Genomic DNA, 24085 nt, shown 5'->3' on the forward strand with positions numbered 1-24085 from the left:
TGGAATTCCTCCGTCGGAACCTTCCGATCCTCGCACCACGCTACATATTTTCGCCAAATGCGGTGATAATGTTTCACGGTGACTTCCTTCCGTGCCTTAATCAAGGTAGGAATGACTTCTTCTGGAATGCCTTTCCCTTTTAGGATCTGGCGTTCAACCGCCATGCCGTCAAACGCAGCCGCGGTAAGTCTTGAAAAAGACAGGGACCCTGCTGTAGCAGGTCCCTTCTCAGAGGTAGAGGCCACGGTTCGTCCGTGAGCATCTCTTGAAGTTCCGGATACCAAGTCCTTCTCGGCCAATCCGGAACCACTAGTATTGTTCTTACTCTTCTTTGCCGTATGATCTTCAATACCTTTGGTATGAGCGGCAGAGGAGGAAACACATACACTGACTGGTACACCCAAGAAGTTACCAGTGCGTCCACAGCTATTGCCTGTGGATCTCTTGACCTGGCGCAATATTTGTCCAGTTTCTTGTTGAGGCGAGACGCCATCATGTCTACAATTGGTCTTTCCCAACGGTCTATTAACATGTTGAAGACTTCTGGATGTAGACCCCACTCTCCCGGATGAAGATCGTGTCTGCTGAGGAAGTCTGCTTCCCAGTTGTCCACGCCCGGGATGAACACTGCTGACAGTGCTATCACGTGATTCTCCGCCCAGCGAAGAATCTTGGCAGCTTCTGCCATTGCACTCCTGCTTCTTGTGCCGCCCTGCCTGTTTACATGGGCGACCGCCGTGATGTTGTCCGACTGAATCAACACCGGCTTTCCTTGCAGGAGAAGTTCCGCCTGGCTTAGAGCATTGTAGATTGCTCTTAGTTCCAGAATGTTTATGTGAAGAGACTTTTCCAGACTCGTCCATACTCCCTGGAAGTTTCTTCCTTGTGTGACTGCTCCCCAGCCTCTCAGGCTGGCGTCCGTGGTCACCAGGATCCAATCCTGAATGCCGAATCTGCGGCCTTCTAATAGGTGAGCCTTCTGCAACCACCACAGAAGTGACACCCTTGTCTTTGGTGACAGGGTTATTCGCAGGTGCATCTGCAGATGCGACCCTGACCATTTGTCCAACAGATCCCTTTGGAATATTCTTGCATGGAATCTGCCGAATGGAATTGCTTCGTAAGAAGCCACCATTTTTCCCAGGACTCTTGTGCATTGATGTACTGACACTTTTCCTGGTTTTAGGAGGTTCCTGACCAGATCGGATAACTCCTTGGCTTTTTCCTCTGGAAGGAAAACCTTTTTCTGAACCGTGTCCAGAATCATTCCTAGGAACAGCAGACGAGTTGTCGGGATTAAATGGGATTTTGGAATATTCAGAATCCACCCGTGTTGTCTTAGCACCTCTTGAGATAGTGCTAAAGCTGTCTCCAGCTGTTCTCTGGACCTTGCCCTTATTAGGAGATCGTCCAAGTATGGGATAACTAATACGCCTTTTCTTCGAAGAAGAATCATCATCTCGGCCATTACCTTGGTAAAGACCCGAGGCGCCGTGGACAATCCGAACGGCAGCGTCTGAAACTGATAGTGACAGTTTTGAACAATGAACCTGAGGTACCCCTGGTGTGCGGGGTAAATCGGAACGTGTAGATACGCATCCTTGATGTCCAAGGATACCATAAAGTCCCCTTCTTCCAGGTTCGCTATCACTGCTCTGAGTGACTCCATCTTGAACTTGAACTTTTTTATGTAGAGGTTCAAGGACTTCAGATTTAGAATAGGCCTTACCGAGCCATCCGGCTTCGGTACCACAAATAGAGTGGAATAATACCCCTTTCCTTGTTGTAATAGGGGTACTTTGACTATCACCTGCTGAGCGTACAGCTTGTGAATGGCTTCCAACACCCTCTCCCTTTCGGAAGAGACGGTTGGTAAGGCAGACTTCAGGAAACGATGAGGAGGATCCGTCTCTAATTCCAACCTGTACCCCTGAGATATTATCTGCAGGATCCAGGGGTCTACCTGCGAGTGAGCCCACTGCGCGCTGTAATTTTTGAGACGGCCCCCCACTGTCCCCGAGTCCGCTTGAGAGGCCCCAGCGTCATGCTGAGGTTTTTGCAGGAGCCGGGGAGGGCTTCTGTTCCTGGGAAGGAGCTGCCTGTTGGTGTCTCTTCCCTCTTCCTCTGCCTCGTGGCAGGTACGACAAGCCCTTTGCTCTCTTATTTTTGTAGGAGCGAAAAGGCTGCGGTTGAAAGGTCGGTGCCTTTCTCTGTTGGGGAGTGACTTGAGGTAAAAAAGTGGATTTCCCGGCAGTAGCCGTGGCCACCAAGTCTGATAGACCAACTCCAAATAACTCCTCCCCTTTATACGGCAAAACCTCCATGTGACGTTTTGAATCCGCATCGCCTGTCCACTGTCGTGTCCATAAGGCTCTTCTGGCTGAAATGGACATAGCACTCACCCGAGATGCCAGTGTGCAAATATCCCTCTGTGCATCACGCATATAGATAAATGCATCCTTTATTTGTTCTAACGACAGTAAAACATTGTCCCTATCTAGGGTATCAATATTTTCAATCAGGGATTCTGACCAAACTACTCCAGCACTGCACATCCAGGCAGTTGCTATAGCTGGTCGTAGTATAACACCTGCATGTGTGTATATATTCTTTTGAATAACTTCCATCTTTCTATCTGATGGATCCTTAAGTGCGGCCGTCTCAGGAGAGGGTAACGCCACTTGTTTGGATAAGCGTGTGAGCGCCTTGTCCACCTTAGGGGGTGTTTCCCAGCGCGCCCTAACCTCTGGCGGGAAAGGGTATAATGCCAATAACTTTTTTGAAATTATCAACTTTTTATCAGGAGCAACCCACGCTTCATCACACACGTCATTTAATTCTTCTGATTCAGGAAAAACTGTTTGTAGTTTTTTCACACCATACATAATACCCTGTTTTACGGTATCTGTAGTATCAGCTAAATGTAACGTCTCCTTCATTGCCAAAATCATATAACGTGTGGCCCTACTGGAAAATACGTTTGAATTTCTACCGTCGTCACTGGAATCAGTGCCCGTGTCTGGGTCTGTGTCGACCGACTGAGGCAAAGGGCGTTTTACAGCCCCTGACGGTGTTTGAGGCGCCTGGACAGGCATTAATTGATTGTCTGGCCGCCTCATGTCCTCAACTGACTGTTTAAGGGAAGATAAACCATCACGTAATTCCACAAATAAAGGCATCCATTCTGGTGTCGACCCCCTGGGGGGTGACATCTGCATATTTGGCAATTGCTCCGCCTCCACACCAATATCGTCCTCATACATGTCGACACCACGTACCGACACACACCGCAAACTCACAGGGAATGCTCTAATGAAGACAGGACCCACTAGCCCTTTTGGGGAGACAGAGGGAGAGTCTGCCAGCACACACCACAAAGCGCTATATATACAAGGGATATCCTTATATTAAGTGCTCCCTTATAGCTGCTTTAATATATATATATATAGCCATTAATGTGCCCCCCCTCTCTGTTTTACCCTGTTTCTGTAGTGCAGTGCAGGGGAGAGACCTGGGAGCCGTTCTGACCAGCGGAGCTGTGACAGAAAATGGCGCCGTGTGCTGAGGAGATAGGCCCCGCCCCTTTTTCGGCGGGTTCTTCTCCCGCTATTTTTCCAGTCAGGCAGGGGTTAAATATCTCCATATAGCCCCTATGGGCTATATGTGAGGTATTTTTAGCCTTGTATAAGGTTTATATTTGCCTCTCAGAGCGCCCCCCCCCAGCGCTCTGCACCCTCAGTGACTGCCCAGTGAAGTGTGCTGAGAGGAAAATGGCGCACAGCTGCAGTGCTGTGCGCTACCTTATGAAGACTGAGGAGTCTTCAGCCGCCGGTTTCCGGACCTCTTCACGCTTCAGCATCTGCAAGGGGGTCGGCGGCGCGGCTCCGGGACCGGACTCCACGGCTGGGCCTGTGTTCGATCCCTCTGGAGCTAATGGTGTCCAGTAGCCAAGCAGCAAATCCACTCTGCATGCAGGTGAGTTTACTACTTTCCCCCTAAGTCCCACGTTGCAGTGATCCTGTTGCCAGCAGGACTCACTGTAAAGAAAAAAACCTAAACTAAACTTTCTCTAAGCAGCTCTTTAGGAGAGCCACCTAGATTGCACCCTTCTCGTTCGGGCACAAAATCTAACTGGAGTCTGGAGGAGGGTCATAGGGGGAGGAGCCAGTGCACACCACCTGACCTAGTAAAGCTTTACTTTTTTGTGCCCTGTCTCCTGCGGAGCCGCTATTCCCCATGGTCCTTTCAGGAACCCCAGCATCCACTTAGGACGATAGAGAAATAAGATTTTACTTACCGGTAAATCTATTTCTCGTAGTCCGTAGTGGATGCTGGGGACTCTGTAAGGACCATGGGGAATAGACGGGCTCCACAGGAGACATGGGCACTTTAAGAAAGAATTTAGATTCTGGTGTGCTCTGGCTCCTCCCTCTATGTCCCTCTATGTCCCTCCTCCAGACCTCAGTTAGAGAAACTGTGCCCGGAAGAGCTGATAGTACAAGGAAAGGATTTTGGTAATCCAGGGCAAGATTCATACCAGCCACACCAATCACACCGTATAACTTGTGATAAACTTACCCAGTCAACAGTATGAACAATAACAGAGCAACAGGTCAACCCTGATGCAACCATAACATAACCCTTATTTAAGCATTGCAGAAGAAGTCCGCACTTGGGACGGGCGCCCAGCATCCACTACGGACTACGAGAAATAGATTTACCGGTAAGTAAAATCTTATTTTCTCTAACGTCCTAGTGGATGCTGGGGACTCCGTAAGGACCATGGGGATTATACCAAAGCTCCCAAACGGGCGGGAGAGTGCAGATGACTCTGCAGCACCGATTGAGCAAACACAAGGTCCTCCTCAGCCAGGGTATCAAACTTGTAGAACTTTGCAAAAGTGTTTGAACCTGACCAAGTAGCCGCTCGGCAAAGCTGTAATGCCGAGACCCCTCGGGCAGCCGCCCAAGAAGAGCCCACCTTCCTAGTGGAATGGGCCTTAACTGATTTTGGCAGCGGCAATCCAGCCGCATAATGAGCCTGCTGAATCGTGTTACAGATCCAGCGAGCAATAGTCTGCTTTGAAGCAGGAGCACCAAGCTTGTTGGAAGCATACAGGATAAACAAAGACTCTGTTTTCCTGACCCTAGCCGTTCTGGCTACATAAACCTTCAAAGCCCTGACCACATCAAGCAACTCAGAATCCTCCAAGTCAGTAGTAGCCACAGGCACCACAATAGGTTGGTTTATATGAAAGGATGAAACCACTTTCGGCAGAAATTGTGGACGGGTCCGTAATTCTGCTCTATCCGCATGGAAAACCAGATAGGGGCTTTTACGTGACAAAGCCGCCAACTCTGACACCCGCCTTGCCGAAGCCAAGGCTAATAGCATGACCACCTTCCACGTGAGATATTTCAACTCCACCGTTTTGAGTGGTTCAAACCAGTGGGATTTCAGGAAACTCAACACCACGTTAAGATCCCATGGTGCCACTGGAGGCACAAAAGGGGGCTGAATATGCAGCACTCCCTTTACAAACGTCTGAACTTCAGGTAGAGAAGTCAACTCCTTTTGAAAGAAAATGGATAGGGCCGACATCTGGACCTTAATGGAACCCAATTTTAGGCCCAAATTCACTCCTGACTGTAGGAAGTGAAGGAAACGGCCCAGCTGGAATTCCTCCGTAGGGGCATTCCTGGCCTCACACCAAGCAACATATTTTCGCCATATACGGTGATAATGTTGAGCTGTCACGTCCTTCCTAGCCTTTATCAGCGTAGGAATTACCTCATCCGGAATGCCTTTCTCCGCTAGGATCCGGCGTTCAACCGCCATGCCGTCAAACGCAGCCGCGGTAAGTCTTGGAACAGACAGGGCCCCTGTTGCAACAAGTCCTGTCTTAGAGGAAGAGGCCACGGGTCCTCTGTGAGCATTTCTTGCAGATCTGGATACCAAGTCCTTCGTGGCCAATCTGGAACAATGAGTATCGTTCTCACTCCTGTTTTTCTTATTATTCTCAGCACCTTGGGTATGAGAGGAAGAGGAGGAAATACATAGACCGACTGGAACACCCAAGGTGTCACCAGGGCGTCTACAGCTATCGCCTGAGGGTCTCTTGACCTGGCGCAATACCTCTGTAGTTTTTTGTTGAGGCGGGATGCCATCATGTCCACCTGTGGCAGTTCCCACCGACTTGCAATCTGTGCGAAGACTTCCTGATGAAGTCCCCACTCTCCCGGGTGGAGGTCGTGTCTGCTGAGGAAGTCTGCTTCCCAGTTGTCCACTCCCGGGATGAACACTGCTGACAGTGCGCTTACGTGATTTTCCGCCCAGCGAAGAATTCTGGTGGCTTCCGTCATCGCCACCCTGCTCCTTGTGCCGCCTTGTCGGTTTACATGAGCCACTGCGGTGATGTTGTCTGACTGAATCAGAACCGGTTAGTCTCGAAGCAGGGTTTCCGCTTGACGTAGGGCGTTGTATATGGCCCTTAGTTCCAGGATGTTGATGTGAAGGCAAGTCTCCTGATTTGACCACAGACCTTGGAAATTTCTTCCCTGTGTGACTGCTCCCCACCCTCGGAGGCTTGCATCCGTGGTCACCAGGACCCAGTCCTGAATGTCGAATCTGCGGCCCTCGAGAAGGTGAGAACTCTGCAGCCACCACAGGAGCGACACCCTGGCCCTGGGGGATAGGGTGATTAACCGATGCATCTGAAGATGTGATCCGGACCACTTGTCCAGTAAGTCCCATTGAAAAGTCCTCGCATGGAACCTGCCGAAGGGAATGGCCTCGTATGATGCCACCATCTTTCCCAGGACTCGAGTGCAGTGATGCACAGACACCTGTTTTGGTTTTAATAGGTTCCTGACCAGTGTCATAAGTTCCTGAGCCTTCTCTATCGGGAGATAAACCCTTTTCTGGTCCGTGTCTAGGATCATGCCCAGGAAAGGCAGACGAGTCGTAGGGACCAACTGCGACTTTGGAATATTTAGGATCCAGCCGTGTTGCCGTAACACTTCCAGAGAAAGTGCTACGCTGATCAGCAACTGCTCTCTTGATCTCGCTTTTATGAGGAGATCGTCCAAGTATGGGATAATTGTGACCCCTTGCTTTCGCAGGAGTACCATAATTTCCGCCATTACCTTGGTAAATATTCTCGGTGCCGTGGAGAGACCAAACGGCAACGTCTGAAATTGATAATGACAATCCTGCACCACAAATCTGAGGTACGCCTGATGAGGCGGATAAATGGGGACATGAAGGTATGCATCCTTTATGTCCAGAGACACCATAAAATCCCCCCCTTCCAGGCTTGCGATAACCGCTCTCAGCGATTCCATCTTGAACCGGAACCTTTTCAGGTACATGTTCAGGGATTTTAAATTCAATATGGGTCTGACCGAACCGTCCGGTTTCGGGACTACGAACACGGTCGAATAATAACCCCTTCCTTGTTGAAGGAGGGGAACCTTGACCACCACCTGTTGAAGATACAATTTTTGAATTGCAGTTAACACTTCCCTCTCGTGGGGGGAAGCTGGCAGGGCCGATTTGAGGTATCGGTGAGGGGGCATCTCTTCGAATTCCAGCTTGTATCCCTGAGACACAATCTCTATTGCCCAGGGATCCAACTGGGAGTGAACCCACTTGTGGCTGAATTTTCGAAGACGCGCCCCCATCGGGCCTAGCTCCACCTGTGGAGCCCCAGCGTCATGCGGTGGATTTTGTAGAGGCCGGGGAGGACTTTTGTTCTTGGGAACTAGCTGTGTTGTGCAGCTTCTTTCCTCTGCCCCTGCCTCTGGCAAGAAAGGACGCACCTCGAACTTTCTTGTTTTTCTGAGATCGAAAGGACTGCATTTGATAATACGGTGCTTTCTTAGGCTGTGAGGAAATATATGGCAAAAAATTTGACTTTCCAGCAGTAGCTGTGGAGACCAGGTCCGAGAGACCCTCCCCAAACAATTCCTCACCCTTGTAAGGTAAAACCTCCATATGCCTTTTTGAGTCGGCATCACCTGTCCATTGCCGAGTCCACAGGACCCTTCTGGCAGAAATCGACATAGCATTGATTCTAGAACCCAGCAGACTAATGTCTCTTTGAGCATCTCTCATATATAGGACAGCGTCCTTAATATGCCCCAGGGTCATTAATATAGTATCGTTGTCTAAGGTATCAAGTTCCTCAGATAAGGTATCCGTCCATGCTGCTACAGCACTACACACCCAGGCCGACGCGATTGCCGGCCTCAGTAAGGTACCTGAATGTGTATAAATGGTCTTCAGGGTACCCTCCTGTTTTCTATCCGCAGCATCTTTGAGGGTAGCTGTATCCTGTGACGGCAGGGCTACCTTCTTGGACAAGCGTGTTAAAGCCTTGTCCACTCTAGGGGAGGATTCCCAGCGTAACCTGTCCGTTGGCGGGAAAGGATACGCCATAAGAATCCTTTTGGAAATCTGCAGTTTTTTATCTGGAGATTCCCAAGCCTTTTCACATAACTCATTTAGCTCATGTGAGGGGAAAATGTTACCTGTGGCTTCTTTTCCCCATACATATGAACCCTCCTGTCAGGGACTGGGGTTTCCTCTGTGATGTGCAACACATCCTTAATTGCTATAATCATATAACGGATGGATCTAGCCAATTTTGGCTGTAACTTTGCATCATCGTAATCGACACTGGAGTCAGAATCCATGTCGGTAACAATTTGGGATAGTGGGCGCTTCTGAGACCCTGACGGCCTCTGCGACATAGGATCAGGCATGGGCAGGGACCCTGACTGTCCTAAGGCTTCAGCTTTTTCTAACCTTTTATGTAAGGAATTCACACTATCATTTAAAACCTTCCACATATCCATCCAATCAGGTGTCGGTGCAGTCGGCAGAGACACCACATTCATTTGCTCCCGCTCTGCTTCCACATAGCCTTCCTCATCAGACATGTCGACACAAGCGTACCGACACACCACACACACAGGGAATGCCCTTTTCGAAGACAGTTCCCCCACAAGGCCCTTTGGAGAGACAGAGAGAGAGTATGCCAGCACACACCCCAGCGCTATAACCCAGGAATAACACAGTAACTTAATGTTAACCCAGTAGCTGCTGTATATTGTGTTTTTGCGCCTAATTTATGTGCCCCCCCTCTCTTTTTATCCTCTTCTACCGTGAATCTGCAGGGGAGAGCCTGGGGAGCTTCTTCTCAGCAGAGCTGTGGAGAAAAAATGGCGCTGGTGAGTGCTGAGGGAGAAGCCCCGCCCCCTCGACGGCGGGCTTCTGTCCCGCTCAAATATGCATTTTCTTGGCGGGGGCTCATACATATATACAGTGCCCAACTGTATATATGTGTACTTTTGCCAAAAGAGGTCCATATGCTGCCCAGGGCGCCCCCCCCCTGCGCCCTGCACCCTTACAGTGACTGGAGTATGTGAGGTGTGTGGGAGCAATGGCGCACAGCTGCAGTGCTGTGCGTTACCTCAGTGAAGAACGGAGTCTTCTGCCGCCGATTTCGAAGTCTTCTTGCTTCTCATACTCACCCGGCTTCTGTCTTCCGGCTCTGCGAGGGGGACGGACGGCGAGGGTGAGATCCTGCGTACGATCCCTCTGGAGCTAATGGTGTCCAGTAGCCTAAGAAGCAGGACCTAGCTTCAGAGAGTAGGGCTGCTTCTCTCCCCTCAGTCCCACGATGCAGGGAGTCTGTTGCCAGCAGAGCTCCCTGAAAATAAAAAATCTAACAAAATACTTTCTCACAGCAAGCTCAGGAGAGCTCACTGAACAGCACCCAGCTCGTCCGGGCACAGTCTCAAACTGGAGGAGGGACATAGAGGGAGGAGCCAGAGCACACCAGAATCTAAATTCTTTCTTAAAGTGCCCATGTCTCCTGCTGAGCCCGTCTATTCCCCATGGTCCTTACGGAGTCCCCAGCATCCACTAGGACGTTAGAGATATATATATATATATATATATATATATACACACAACAATGAGCGGCACTCACGGCGTCTTTGTCAAATGATGCAATCGGAGACAGTCAAATCTTAGCAACGTTTCAATGCTTTATGCATTTTTCTCAAGCTTACAAACATTAAAAACGTACTCACCTAAATACCATAGACACCACCGTGCAAGTCATCGTGGAACCGGAAGGTAGTCACACCGCCCGCCTCCACGACGTAGACGTGAACCCAGCCACACGTCATCAATTGTGCGCCCATCACCATAGCAACAATACAGCAGAGCATCAATTCCTGCATATAACAAACTGTATAATCACTCTACCTGCATACAATACATCATACTTAACCAAAGCAAAAAGAGAGCAAGAACTGTAACAATGCAGTGGTAAATACAACTACATGCAAAAATAAATAAATAGCAACGTAGCACGCGGACACAATTGCATCATACCAATAATAATAAAATTAGCAAGAGAAAAACAATAACATATTTAAATATTTAAATATTGGCATGTTACATGAAGCAATTAAGCCCTAAGTGCTCGTTAAGACCCCGGGGAGACACAGTGTCCAACCGCTGGATCCACTGTGTTTCCATTCTTAATAACCGGAGCCCTCGGTTACCACCTCTAAGGGAAGGTTGTACCTGATCTATCATCCTATATTTCAAGGATGTCAGAGGATGGCGAGCCGTGGCAAAATGCCGTGCCACCGGCTGATCGCTTTTGCCCGTGGTGATGGCTGCTTTAATGGCTGACCTGTGGACTGTCATACGTTCTTTAAACATTCTCTCTGTTTTGCCTATATATGACAGTCCACAGGGGCAAATCAGCTGATAGACCACATATCTGGAAGTACAAGAGAGTCGGTACAGAATGTGAAACGTCCGACCAGTATGGGGGTGTTGGAACGTGTTGCCCGATATAAGATACTGGCACGTTGTGCAGGTGCACCTATAGCAACCTTTTCTAACACCAAAAAGGGAAGGTTGTTCAGCTATATTGGAAACATCTGTTTTTACCAAGTAATCACGTAGATTTTTATTACGCTTATAACTAGGCATAAGCCTACAATTCTGTAACTGGAGGTCCCGATCTGATTGGATTACATGCCAATGTTTTTTAACTGAGCCCTGAATTAATTGACTAGCTGAATTAAAGTTATTAACCCAGGGCACAACACTAGATGAATTGGGCACCTTATGTCGCTCAAGTAACGTATGTCGGTCCATTGACATCGCCTTACATAGAGCCTGATCAAGGAGTTTTGGGCAATAGCCCCGATTGATAAACTTCTGGTACATGACTCCCATTTGTTCCCTTGCTATTGCCGGATCAGACGTGATTCTTTGGACCCGCAAAAATTGCGAGTACGGCAATCCTCGTTTTAATGGTAAGGGATGACAGCTTGAAAAGTGTAATAAATTATTTCTATCAGTAGGTTTGGAGTAGATAGAAGTAGAAATCTTATTATCACATATAGAGATCTGCACATCCAAAAATTGAATGCTTTTAGGATCAATGGTACAAGTAAATTTAATAGGATGTGTTTTAGAGTTATGTTGATTTATGGTATCCATCAGTAGATTTTGAGGACCCTGCCATATAATTAGCAGGTCATCAATATACCTGCAAAAAAATATAATGTGGGAGGCTATTTCTGCATTAGCAAAAAATACATCCTCCTCCACACCAAACATGTAGATATTTGAATATGACGGGGCCACACTGGACCCCATCGCACACCCCCGGCATTGTAGATAATATTTGCCATCGTACAAGAAATAATTTTTTAGTAAGGTCATTTCTAGTAATTTAAGGAACAGTGATATATCTGGGCCATCATAGTCAGACTGCATATTGAGGAACAACTCTACAGCTGCTAGGCCCTCTGTGTGAGGAATCACTGTATATAGACTCTGCACATCAATTGTGCAGAGAACTACATCAGTGGGTAATGCTGGAATGGCTTCCAAACGCCTAAGCAAGGTGCTGGTGTCAAGCAAATATCTAGGCATGCGTTGTATGTAAGGCTGCAATATGTCGTCAAGGAAAATAGATACAGGCTGGAACAAAGAACCCCTGGCCGAAATAATAGGTCGACCAGGGGGCCTCTGCAACCTTTTATGTATCTTTGGTGTCGTGTAAAGCAACGGCACCACAGGGTGTGACGGAACAAGAGCATTTTTTACTTCTAAAGGGAGTAACCCCTCAGACACTGCAATGTCCAAACAGTTAGTGAGTTCCTTGAAGTATAGTCCCGTGGGATCATTAGGCAACAAGCAATAAGTGTCCCCATCACTTAATTGCAAAGCGATCTCTTCCTTATAGTCTCCCAAGTTCTGTATCACTAAGGCACCGCCTTTATCGGCAGGTCTAAATATGAGATTCTTATTTGCAGCCAGTGCAGTGAGTGCCTCTCTCTGCCCTTTGGTCAAGTTGTCACGTACCAAGGGGGGATGTTTTATTAATGGATCACAGTCTTGTTCCACCAGACGCATAAATGTGCGAATCGACGCATTGTGCGACTGGGGATCAAAGGTGGATTTAGGAAGTATCATCTTTAATTTATCTGGAATCTTGATTGGTGCGTCCTCCTTCACCGATCGTGAAGTAGTAGTTGATTTGGCAAAGAACTCCTTTAGTTTGAGTGTTCTATGCAGCTTGTGTTTCTCAATAGACCATTGGAGTGGCTGGGGTTTAGATAGAGGTACAAAGGATAGGCCCTTGTTAAGGACCTGTTTTTCAATATCATTAAGCTCATAATCGGAAAGATTGATTATCGGGCTGATTTGGCTTTGGTTGTTTTCGGGGGTTTGGCTCCCCTGCCTCTGCCCCTGCCCCTGCCTTTGCCATCTCCACTGTTGACCCCGTCTGGTATGTAATCTGTGTCTTGGTCGTCTCTTACCTTGGCTCTGGTCTGTGCACCTAAAGGGCCACTTACTTGAGATGATTGAACGTGTGTATCTGATTCACTAGCTGTTGAGGTATAGTCATTCGATGAGTCCCCCTGATGTCGCTTGTCCTGACGACGGCGGAAAAAGGGTTTACGGTTGTAGCTCTGCCGTGGGTTGTCATTCCAACGGTAGACATTGTTGTTCTCATAGTCCTGATCAACCTTCATTTTTTTATCCGCTTTGAATTTAATGAGGTCTCTTTTGTAAGCCTGCAACTGGTTATTTAGTTTTTCATACCAGTTATTGACAGAATCAGCTTCCAAAGCTACTTTATGTGCAGATTCCAAAGTGGAGATTTTTTCTTTTACCAAGTTCATTTCTTTGGTGCTTTGTTCTATAATAAGTAGCATGAGATCCATAGAGCAGCGGTTCATGATCCCAACCCATTTTCTGCAAAAAATGGGATTATGTCTACCAATTGTAGGTGAGTTGGCAATTCTTAATCCCCGCGGGATCTTTTTTGCTCTATAATACTCACTCAATGATAAACAGTGGTAGAGGAAATCTATCTCTTTCCGCTTATATTTAAGCAGATTCCGGTATATAATGTCCAACGAACATGCCTCTGCTTGATCTTCCAGAGCTGCTGTATAAAGGATCTCCTCAGCTTCTGATTCAGAGAACATATGTGTAACTCCCAAGGGGCTGATGCGTGGCATAAAACCACTCATACCTTCACTATTGGAAGTGCCAGTAGCCATATTGAGACAATGGATAATATACAGCAATGTTCAGATGCACGTGATTGTTAGCCAGGGAATAAAAAGTGATAGAACAAAAAAAAGAAAAGGAAACCCGTGCAGGTGTAAAAACAAACACACAGCCTGTCCTTGTGTGACGACTGTAGAGAACACAAAGGCCCCACAACAGGGGTGCCCACTGAAGGATGAGTTCTTGTGAATATGTAGAAAAAATCGCTGGTGAGCCTTGCAGAATAGCCACTCCGCCTGTCTACGGTGAGGCTAGAATCTAGAAAAAACAGCAGGTGCCGGCTCTCCCGTCAGCTCTCAATCATGCACCGGGTGTCCGCTTATAACTAGCAGTATGTACACAACAATGAGCGGCACTCACGGCGTCTTTGTCAAATGATGCAATCGGAGACAGTCAAATCTTAGCAACGTTTCAATGCTTTATGCATTTTTCTCAAGCTTACAAACATTAAAAACTTACTCACCTAAATACCATAGACACCACCGTGCAAGTCATCGTGGAACCGGAAGGTAGTCACACCGCCCGCCTCCACGACGTAGACGTGAACCCAGCCACACGTCATCAATTGTGCGCCCATCACCATAGCAACAATACAGCAGAGCATCAATTCCTGCATATAACAAACTGTATAATCACTCTACCTGCATACAATACATCATACTTAACCAAAGCAAAAAGAGAGCAAGAACTGTAACAATGCAGTGGTAAATACAACTACATGCAAAAATAAATAAATAGCAACGTAGCACGCGGACACAATTGCATCATACCAATAATAATAAAATTAGCAAGAGAAAAACAATAACATATTTAAATATGTTATTGTTTTTGTTTTTCTCTTGCTAATTTTATTATTATTGGTATGATGCAATTGTGTCCGCGTGCTACGTTGTTATTTATTTATTTTTGCATGTAGTTGTATTTACCACTGCATTGTTACAGTTCTTGCTCTCTTTTTGCTTTGGTTAAGTATGATGTATTGTATGCAGGTAGAGTGATTATACAGTTTGTTATATGCAGGAATTGATGCTCTGCTGTATTGTTGCTATGGTGATGGGCGCACAATTGATGACGTGTGGCTGGGTTCACGTCTACGTCGTGGAGGCGGGCGGTGTGACTACCTTCCGGTTCCACGATGACTTGCACGGTGGTGTCTATGGTATTTAGGTGAGTAAGTTTTTAATGTTTGTAAGCTTGAGAAAAATGCATAAAGCATTGAAACGTTGCTAAGATTTGACTGTCTCCGATTGCATCATTTGACAAAGACGCCGTGAGTGCCGCTCATTGTTGTGTACATACTGCTAGTTATAAGCGGACACCCGGTGCATGATTGAGAGCTGACGGGAGAGCCGGCACCTGCTGTTTTTTCTAGATTCTAGCCTCACCGTAGACAGGCGGAGTGGCTATTCTGCAAGGCTCACCAGTGATTTTTTCTACATATTCACAAGAACTCATCCTTCAGTGGGCACCCCTGTTGTGGGGCCTTTGTGTTCTCTACAGTCGTCACACAAGGACAGGCTGTGTGTTTGTTTTTACACCTGCACGGGTTTCCTTTTCTTTTTTTTGTTCTATCACTTTTTATTCCCTGGCTAACAATCACGTGCATCTGAACATTGCTGTATATTATCCATTGTCTCAATATGGCTACTGGCACTTCCAATAGTGAAGGTATGAGTGGTTTTATGCCACGCATCAGCCCCTTGGGAGTTACACATATGTTCTCTGAATCAGAAGCTGAGGAGATCCTTTATACAGCAGCTCTGGAAGATCAAGCAGAGGCATGTTCGTTGGACATTATATACCGGAATCTGCTTAAATATAAACGGAAAGAGATAGATTTCCTCTACCACTGTTTATCATTGAGTGAGTATTATAGAGCAAAAAAGATCCCGCGGGGATTAAGAATTGCCAACTCACCTACAATTGGTAGACATGATCCCATTTTTTGCAGAAAATGGGTTGGGATCATGAACCGCTGCTCTATGGATCTCATGCTACTTATTATAGAACAAAGCACCAAAGAAATGAACTTGGTAAAAGAAAAAATCTCCACTTTGGAATCTGCACATAAAGTAGCTTTGGAAGCTGATTCTGTCAATAACTGGTATGAAAAACTAAATAACCAGTTGCAGGCTTACAAAAGAGACCTCATTAAATTCAAAGCGGATAAAAAAATGAAGGTTGATCAGGACTATGAGAACAACAATGTCTACCGTTGGAATGACAACCCACGGCAGAGCTACAACCGTAAACCCTTTTTCCGCCGTCGTCAGGACAAGCGACATCAGGGGGACTCATCGAATGACTATACCTCAACAGCTAGTGAATCAGATACACACGTTCAATCATCTCAAGTAAGTGGCCCTTTAGGTGCACAGACCAGAGCCAAGGTAAGAGACGACCAAGACACAGATTACATACCAGACGGGGTCAACAGTGGAGAAGGCAAAGGCAGGGGCAGGGGCAGAGGCAGGGGAGCCAAACCCCCGAAAACAACCAAAGCCAAATCAGCCCGATAATCAATCTTTCCGATTATGAGCTTAATGATATTGAAAAACAGGTCCTTAACAAGGGCCTATCCTTTGTACCTCTATCTAAACCCCAGCCACTCCAATGGTCTATTGAGAAACACAAGCTGCATAGAACACTCAAACTAAAGGAGTTCTTTGCCAAATCAACTACTACTTCACGATCGGTGAAGGAGGACGCACCAATCAAGATTCCAGATAAATTAAAGATGATACTTCCTAAATCCACCTTTGATCCCCAGTCGCACAATGCGTCGATTCGCACATTTATGCGTCTGGTCGAACAAGACTGTGATCCATTAATAAAACATCCCCCCTTGGTACGTGACAACTTGACCAAAGGGCAGAGAGAGGCACTCACTGCACTGGCTGCAAATAAGAATCTCATATTTAGACCTGCCGATAAAGGCGGTGCCTTAGTGATACAGAACTTGGGAGACTATAAGGAAGAGATCGCTTTGCAATTAAGTGATGGGGACACTTATTGCTTGTTGCCTAATGATCCCACGGGACTATACTTCAAGGAACTCACTAACTGTTTGGACATTGCAGTGTCTGAGGGGTTACTCCCTTTAGAAGTAAAAAATGCTCTTGTTCCGTCACACCCTGTGGTGCCGTTGCTTTACACGACACCAAAGATACATAAAAGGTTGCAGAGGCCCCCTGGTCGACCTATTATTTCGGCCAGGGGTTCTTTGTTCCAGCCTGTATCTATTTTCCTTGACGACATATTGCAGCCTTACATACAACGCATGCCTAGATATTTGCTTGACACCAGCACCTTGCTTAGGCGTTTGGAAGCCATTCCAGCATTACCCACTGATGTAGTTCTCTGCACAATTGATGTGCAGAGTCTATATACAGTGATTCCTCACACAGAGGGCCTAGCAGCTGTAGAGTTGTTCCTCAATATGCAGTCTGACTATGATGGCCCAGATATATCACTGTTCCTTAAATTACTAGAAATGACCTTACTAAAAAATTATTTCTTGTACGATGGCAAATATTATCTACAATGCCGGGGGTGTGCGATGGGGTCCAGTGTGGCCCCGTCATATTCAAATATCTACATGTTTGGTGTGGAGGAGGATGTATTTTTTGCTAATGCAGAAATAGCCTCCCACATTATATTTTTTTGCAGGTATATTGATGACCTGCTAATTATATGGCAGGGTCCTCAAAATCTACTGATGGATACCATAAATCAACATAACTCTAAAACACATCCTATTAAATTTACTTGTACCATTGATCCTAAAAGCATTCAATTTTTGGATGTGCAGATCTCTATATGTGATAATAAGATTTCTACTTCTATCTACTCCAAACCTACTGATAGAAATAATTTATTACACTTTTCAAGCTGTCATCCCTTACCATTAAAACGAGGATTGCCGTACTCGCAATTTTTGCGGGTCCAAAGAATCACGTCTGATCCGGCAATAGCAAGGGAACAAATGGGAGTCATGTACCAGAAGTTTATCAATCGGGGCTATTGCCCAAAACTCCTTGATCAGGCTCTATGTAAGGCGATGTCAATGGACCGACATACGTTACTTGAGCGACATAAGGTGCCCAATTCATCTAGTGTTGTGCCCTGGGTTAATAACTTTAATTCAGCTAGTCAATTAATTCAGGGCTCAGTTAAAAAACATTGGCATGTAATCCAATCAGATCGGGACCTCCAGTTACAGAATTGTAGGCTTATGCCTAGTTATAAGCGTAATAAAAATCTACGTGATTACTTGGTAAAAACAGATGTTTCCAATATAGCTGAACAACCTTCCCTTTTTGGTGTTAGAAAAGGTTGCTATAGGTGCACCTGCACAACGTGCCAGTATCTTATATCGGGCAACACGTTCCAACACCCCCATACTGGTCGGACGTTTCACATTCGGTACCGACTCTCTTGTACTTCCAGATATGTGGTCTATCAGCTGATTTGCCCCTGTGGACTGTCATATATAGGCAAAACAGAGAGAATGTTTAAAGAACGTATGACAGTCCACAGGTCAGCCATTAAAGCAGCCATCACCACGGGCAAAAGCGATCAGCCGGTGGCACGGCATTTTGCCACGGCTCGCCATCCTCTGACATCCTTGAAATATAGGATGATAGATCAGGTACAACCTTCCCTTAGAGGTGGTAACCGAGGGCTCCGGTTATTAAGAATGGAAACACAGTGGATCCAGCGGTTGGACACTGTGTCTCCCCGGGGTCTTAACGAGCACTTAGGGCTTAATTGCTTCATGTAACATGCCAATATTTAAATATTTAAATATGTTATTGTTTTTCTCTTGCTAATTTTATTATTATTGGTATGATGCAATTGTGTCCGCGTGCTACGTTGCTATTTATTTATTTTTGCATGTAGTTGTATTTACCACTGCATTGTTACAGTTCTTGCTCTCTTTTTGCTTTGGTTAAGTATGATGTATTGTATGCAGGTAGAGTGATTATACAGTTTGTTATATGCAGGAATTGATGCTCTGCTGTATTGTTGCTATGGTGATGGGCGCACAATTGATGACGTGTGGCTGGGTTCACGTCTACGTCGTGGAGGCGGGCGGTGTGACTACCTTCCGGTTCCACGATGACTTGCACGGTGGTGTCTATGGTATTTAGGTGAGTAAGTTTTTAATGTTTGTAAGCTTGAGAAAAATGCATAAAGCATTGAAACGTTGCTAAGATTTGACTGTCTCCGATTGCATCATTTGACAAAGACGCCGTGAGTGCCGCTCATTGTTGTGTACATACTGCTAGTTATAAGCGGACACCCGGTGCATGATTGAGAGCTGACGGGAGAGCCGGCACCTGCTGTTTTTTTTATATATATATACAGGTTGAGTATCCCATATCCAAATATTCAGAAATACGGAATATTCCGAAATACGGAATTTTTTGAGTGAGAGTGAGATAGTGAAACCTTTGTTTTCTGATGGCTCAATGTACACAAACTTTGTTTTATACACAAAGTTATTAAAAGTATTGTATTAAATGACCTTCAGGCTGTGTGTATAAGGTGTATATGAAACATAAATGAATTGTGTGAATGTACACTCACTTTGTTTAATGCACAAAGTTATTAAAATATTGACTAAAATTACCTTCAGGCTGTGTGTATAAGGTGTATATGAAACATAAATGGATTCTGTGCTTAGACTTGGGTCCCATCACCATGATATCTCATTATGGTATGCAATTATTCCAAAATACGGAAAAATCCAGTATCCAAAATACTTCTGGTCCCAAGCATTTTGGATAAGGGATACTCAACCTGTATTATATTGTTGTTTGCCCTGAAAGCCAGAATTCATTTTGATTTCTCAGTAAGGAATACACTTTGCTGTGCATGGCATTAAGGTGTGGTCCCTTTAAAGAAATCTATACTTTGGTTTTATCACAGACTGGCTAGAGTAGAAAATCTACTTGACAAGCTGACCGGATCTAGCACGTGCAGGCCCTTGGAGTTAGAGAGGCATATTACTGTAGGTGAGCTAAACTGAGAAGAATGCATCTCTCTACTGAGTGAAAATCCGCTCATATATGGGTGTATGACAAAGACGCCAGCACAACGGTATCCGGACTATACAGTAGATCTGCACTAATAACGTCTACAGTCAATAGGTCTACCACTAATGGTAAACATGCATTAGGTCGACAGGGTCAAAAGATCGACATGTAAAATGTAGACAGTTCAAAAAGGTCGACATGGTCAAAAGGTCGACACACATATGGTAGACACAAGTTTTTTCAACTTTTTCAAACTTTACTATCCACGTGAACTATGATTGGGAATAGTAACCATGCGAGAGGATGTGGTACACTAATGGGGCTTGTTTGTGGCAGAAAAGTGACAAAACACCTAAAAAATAAATAAAAATTTGTGTCGACCATTTACATGTCACCTTTTGATCCTGTCGATCTTTCCTACTGTCTACCCATTCTATGTCGACATTTTGACCCTGTTGACCTAATGCATGTCTACCGTTAGTGGTAGACCTATTGACTGTAGACCTTTTTAGTGTAGATCTAATAATCCACATCCATCTATATGTAAACTGGAGATGAATTCTATTTGATCAGATAGTAGTCAGTCTTTACATCGCTTGCTTCTTTAACCCCTTGCTGAAGCATTTATCACTTCTGTGCGTGTCATTGGTTTATGCAATAGCTAAACAAATGTTTTTACCAGAAGAATCTACATTTTCAGAAAATACCATTAGTTTGCCAATAACTCCCAACACAGCAAAGGAAATCAACCTTAAATATCCATAAAAGTGTTTTTCTTTTCTTACTGAAATAGTAATAAAGTGAACTACAAGCAAATGTGTGTTTGTATATTTGATATAAACCATTAACTATGTGGCTCTTACTTTGGCATCATTACAAAACAACAAAGAGTAGGATTCTCTGTATAAACAGGCACTGAATGGCTGGGTACTTTTAGGTACCGTCAGAGCATGACAGCACACACGGAAGTGACTGTTAGGTACCGTCAGAGCATGACAGCACACACAGAAGTGACTGTTAGGTACCGTCAGAGCATGACAGCACACACAGAAGTGACTGTTAGGTACCGTCAGAGCATGACAGCACACACAGAAGTGACTGTTAGGTACCGTCAGAGCATGACAGCACACACACAAGTGACTGTTAGGTACCGTCAGAGCATGACAGCACACACACAAGTGACTGTTAGGTACCGTCAGAGCATGACAGCACACACAGAAGTGACTGTTAGGTACCGTCAGAGCATGACAGCACACACACAAGTGACTGTTAGGTACCGTCAGAGCATGACAGCACACACACAAGTGACTGTTAGGTACCGTCAGAGCATGACAGCACACACACAAGTGACTGTTAGGTACCGTCAGAGCATGACAGCACACACACAAGTGACTGTTAGGTACCGTCAGAGCATGACAGCACACACAGAAGTGACTGTTAGGTACCGTCAGAGCATGACAACACACACACAAGTGACTGTTAGGTACCGTCAGAGCATGACAGCACACACAGAAGTGACTGTTAGGTACCGTCAGAGCATGACAGCACACACACAAGTGACTGTTAGGTACCGTCAGAGCATGACAGCACACACACAAGTGACTGTTAGGTACCGTCAGAGCATGACAGCACACACAGAAGTGACTGTTAGGTACCGTCAGAGCATGACAACACACACACAAGTGACTGTTAGGTACCGTCAGAGCATGACAGCACACACAGAAGTGACTGTTAGGTACCGTCAGAGCATGACAGCACACACAGAAGTGACTGTTAGGTACCGTCAGAGCATGACAGCACACACAGAAGTGACTGTTAGGTACCGTCAGAGCATGACAGCACACACAGAAGTCACTGTTAGGTACCGTCAGAGCATGACAGCACACACAGAAGTCACTGTTAGGTACCGTCAGAGCATGACAGCACACACACAAGTGACTGTTAGGTACCGTCAGAGCATGACAGCACACACACAAGTGACTGTTAGGTACCGTCAGAGCATGACAGCACACACACAAGTGACTGTTAGGTACCGTCAGAGCATGACAGCACACACAGAAGTGACTGTTAGGTACCATCAGAGCATGACAGCACACACAGAAGTCACTGTTAGGTACCGTCAGAGCTTGACAGCACACACAGAAGTGACTGAACACATTTTCCATGGACAATTACATACTTACTAATCAACGAATCAAGCTCTCAAACTGGAATGCTGCACAAGGCAATAGGGTGCACACAAGCGGTTTTGGTCAATCTACACAGGACATGGCTACATCCCATTGTATTGGGTGCCCTTACCCCTCAGGGGTGCGCCCAGCAATTCTAATGTGTTGAGCTGTCCCTGACCCCATTTCCTAAATGACCCCATTCCCTAAAAAAACTCTCATGGATGTCAGGTGAAAAAGGGTTGGCATGGGGTGTGTGGTCAAGAGTGTTCATTAAAAGTTGTATTTAAATGCCAAGGAGGGGGGCATGTTTCTTCCTCCATAGCTGGTCCAGCTCTCCAATGGGCACACCAGACAAGCCCGTGACAAAGTAATGAGTAGCCACCTCTCCTCTCACAGTGCCCATGATGAACTTAGCAATACCACGTAGAACAGCGGCACATGTATAAGTTGGACATATCTTAGAACAACCCCCACAGTCTAGGATAAAGTCCAGGCTGGCGTGACGATGGGACCGTCGCCATTAATCAGGACTGTGTATATGTGCACCACCAGGCGGGCGTCCTCATTTTTGCACCTGATATAGTTATATTCTTCTCAGTGGTTTGAAGTAAAACAGTGGTCTAATTTCAGTCATCCATTCCCCAACAGTACATTACGTTTACCTGTCCAAGCGTAATTTCCACACCGCCAAGGAAGTCATCGTCTCTTGATCCAATGCTGCAATGTCCATGGATGTCATACGCCTCAAAGCGCAGTTTCTGGACCTCCTCAAAATAATAATCCACGGTAAAGACTTTGGAGAAGACTGGATTCAAATTGCTTTTGATCACTTCTGTCCGATCCACCTGCGGTAGAGAGAGGACAGCTAAGATGGATTTGTGTGTGAATTCCTCTAAAACATATCAGCCTCTGCATTACTGTATGTTTAAGGCCAAAATACACATTATATGAGGCCTGTCTCTGTAATGTTACATAAGGGAGAATATAGCATCTTTATCAGCAGCAACCATGCCGCAGGGGGTGGAGCCAGGCAGCTACGGAAGCGCACTACCAAACAAGCTTCAGATACTTGCTCCCAAATATACTAAACCTTTGGTGTCAGAGCTCTCTAAAAAGGCTCAAGGTCTATCCATTTATAGTCTCCGATTAACTGAAAACCAATACTGTGGATACATGGGATCTGCACTGAAATCCCAGCATTCCTCTTGGTGGCATTGGTTACACTTCCTGCCTGAGATAATGGGCTTGATTCAGAGGTGGCGAATGTCGGATGTAAGCAGCCGATGTTTTCAGCCTGTGCATGCATCCAAACCGCACTGTGTATTCATCCCTATGGTTACCGCATGAAGACGCAGATCGATATTACGCATAGATTCATGCAATTTCAGCGGGTGTTTATGAGTGGTAACAAGGTGGTGGCTAGCCAGATACGGGTGTTCTGTGGTTAGAGGCTGCATCTAAAGGCATAGCTGCACTGACACTGGTGCCCATGTTCAGGTGGAGATCCTACACCTCCATAGCACTAGTGCGATGTTCGATGGTGTGTTTTAGTAGATGCAGCAGCATATTAGTGCCGCAGACGGTGGGCTCCTCAATAGGAAGATCATTGGCTGCATCATTAGTGGCTGCGGCTAAAGATCCAGTCACAGTTGCAACTGCATCCACCATGGAATTGGGCCTAATATTGGATCTTCTTACCTATATTAAAATCTATTCAGTATAAATGTATACAATATGTCAGTATTAGGAATGGGTTCAGGCCGTGGGGGCCCCCTGGGTTGGTGTGACCAGGCTGATTCGAGGCATCATTATTGTAACACTTAATGTAACCCTTCCTAACACTTAAACAGCTACTTCTTACTAGTGTGATGCCTTGGGGTGGTTACATTGTGTTGGCCCGGGGCGTCCCGTATTCTGGATTTGATCCTTAGGAATGTTAGGGAACCACCTGATGAGGCCACCTGGCCGTGATAGGTGGGTCCATATTTTTGGTCAACAATTATGCTAAGAACCTGAATTTTACTTCATGTTAAATTGCAGAGTAATAATTGTTCTGATTACCAGTGTTCTTAGTGCTTAGAGTGTGCACCTGCATTTCCATTTTTTCTATTCAGTATTATCCTATCTGATCTCCCCGAACAACCTGCTGGGTCTAGACCACAAACACTGACCATTATGCCACCCCTAAACAACAGAGGAACCCACAGAAGATGTGATCTTTATTTTACACTTCTACAGATCCAAACAAG

General features: G+C 45.8%; 1 protein-coding gene across 2 annotated transcripts in view; it reads right to left on the reverse strand.

Annotated features, from left to right (window-relative positions):
- LOC134969515 (copine-7-like) overlaps positions 1–24085 on the reverse strand; it is a 600833-nt gene that overhangs the window by 121936 nt on the left and 454812 nt on the right. For both annotated transcript variants that reach the window (XM_063945515.1, XM_063945514.1), the window contains one exon: positions 22499–22681. In XM_063945515.1, coding sequence (XP_063801585.1) covers positions 22499–22681 — 183 coding nt within the window. The remainder of the gene's footprint in view (positions 1–22498; positions 22682–24085) is intronic.

The sequence above is a fragment of the Pseudophryne corroboree genome, chromosome 11, assembly GCF_028390025.1.
Source record: "Pseudophryne corroboree isolate aPseCor3 chromosome 11, aPseCor3.hap2, whole genome shotgun sequence".
NCBI classification, from domain to species: Eukaryota; Metazoa; Chordata; class Amphibia; order Anura; family Myobatrachidae; genus Pseudophryne; species Pseudophryne corroboree.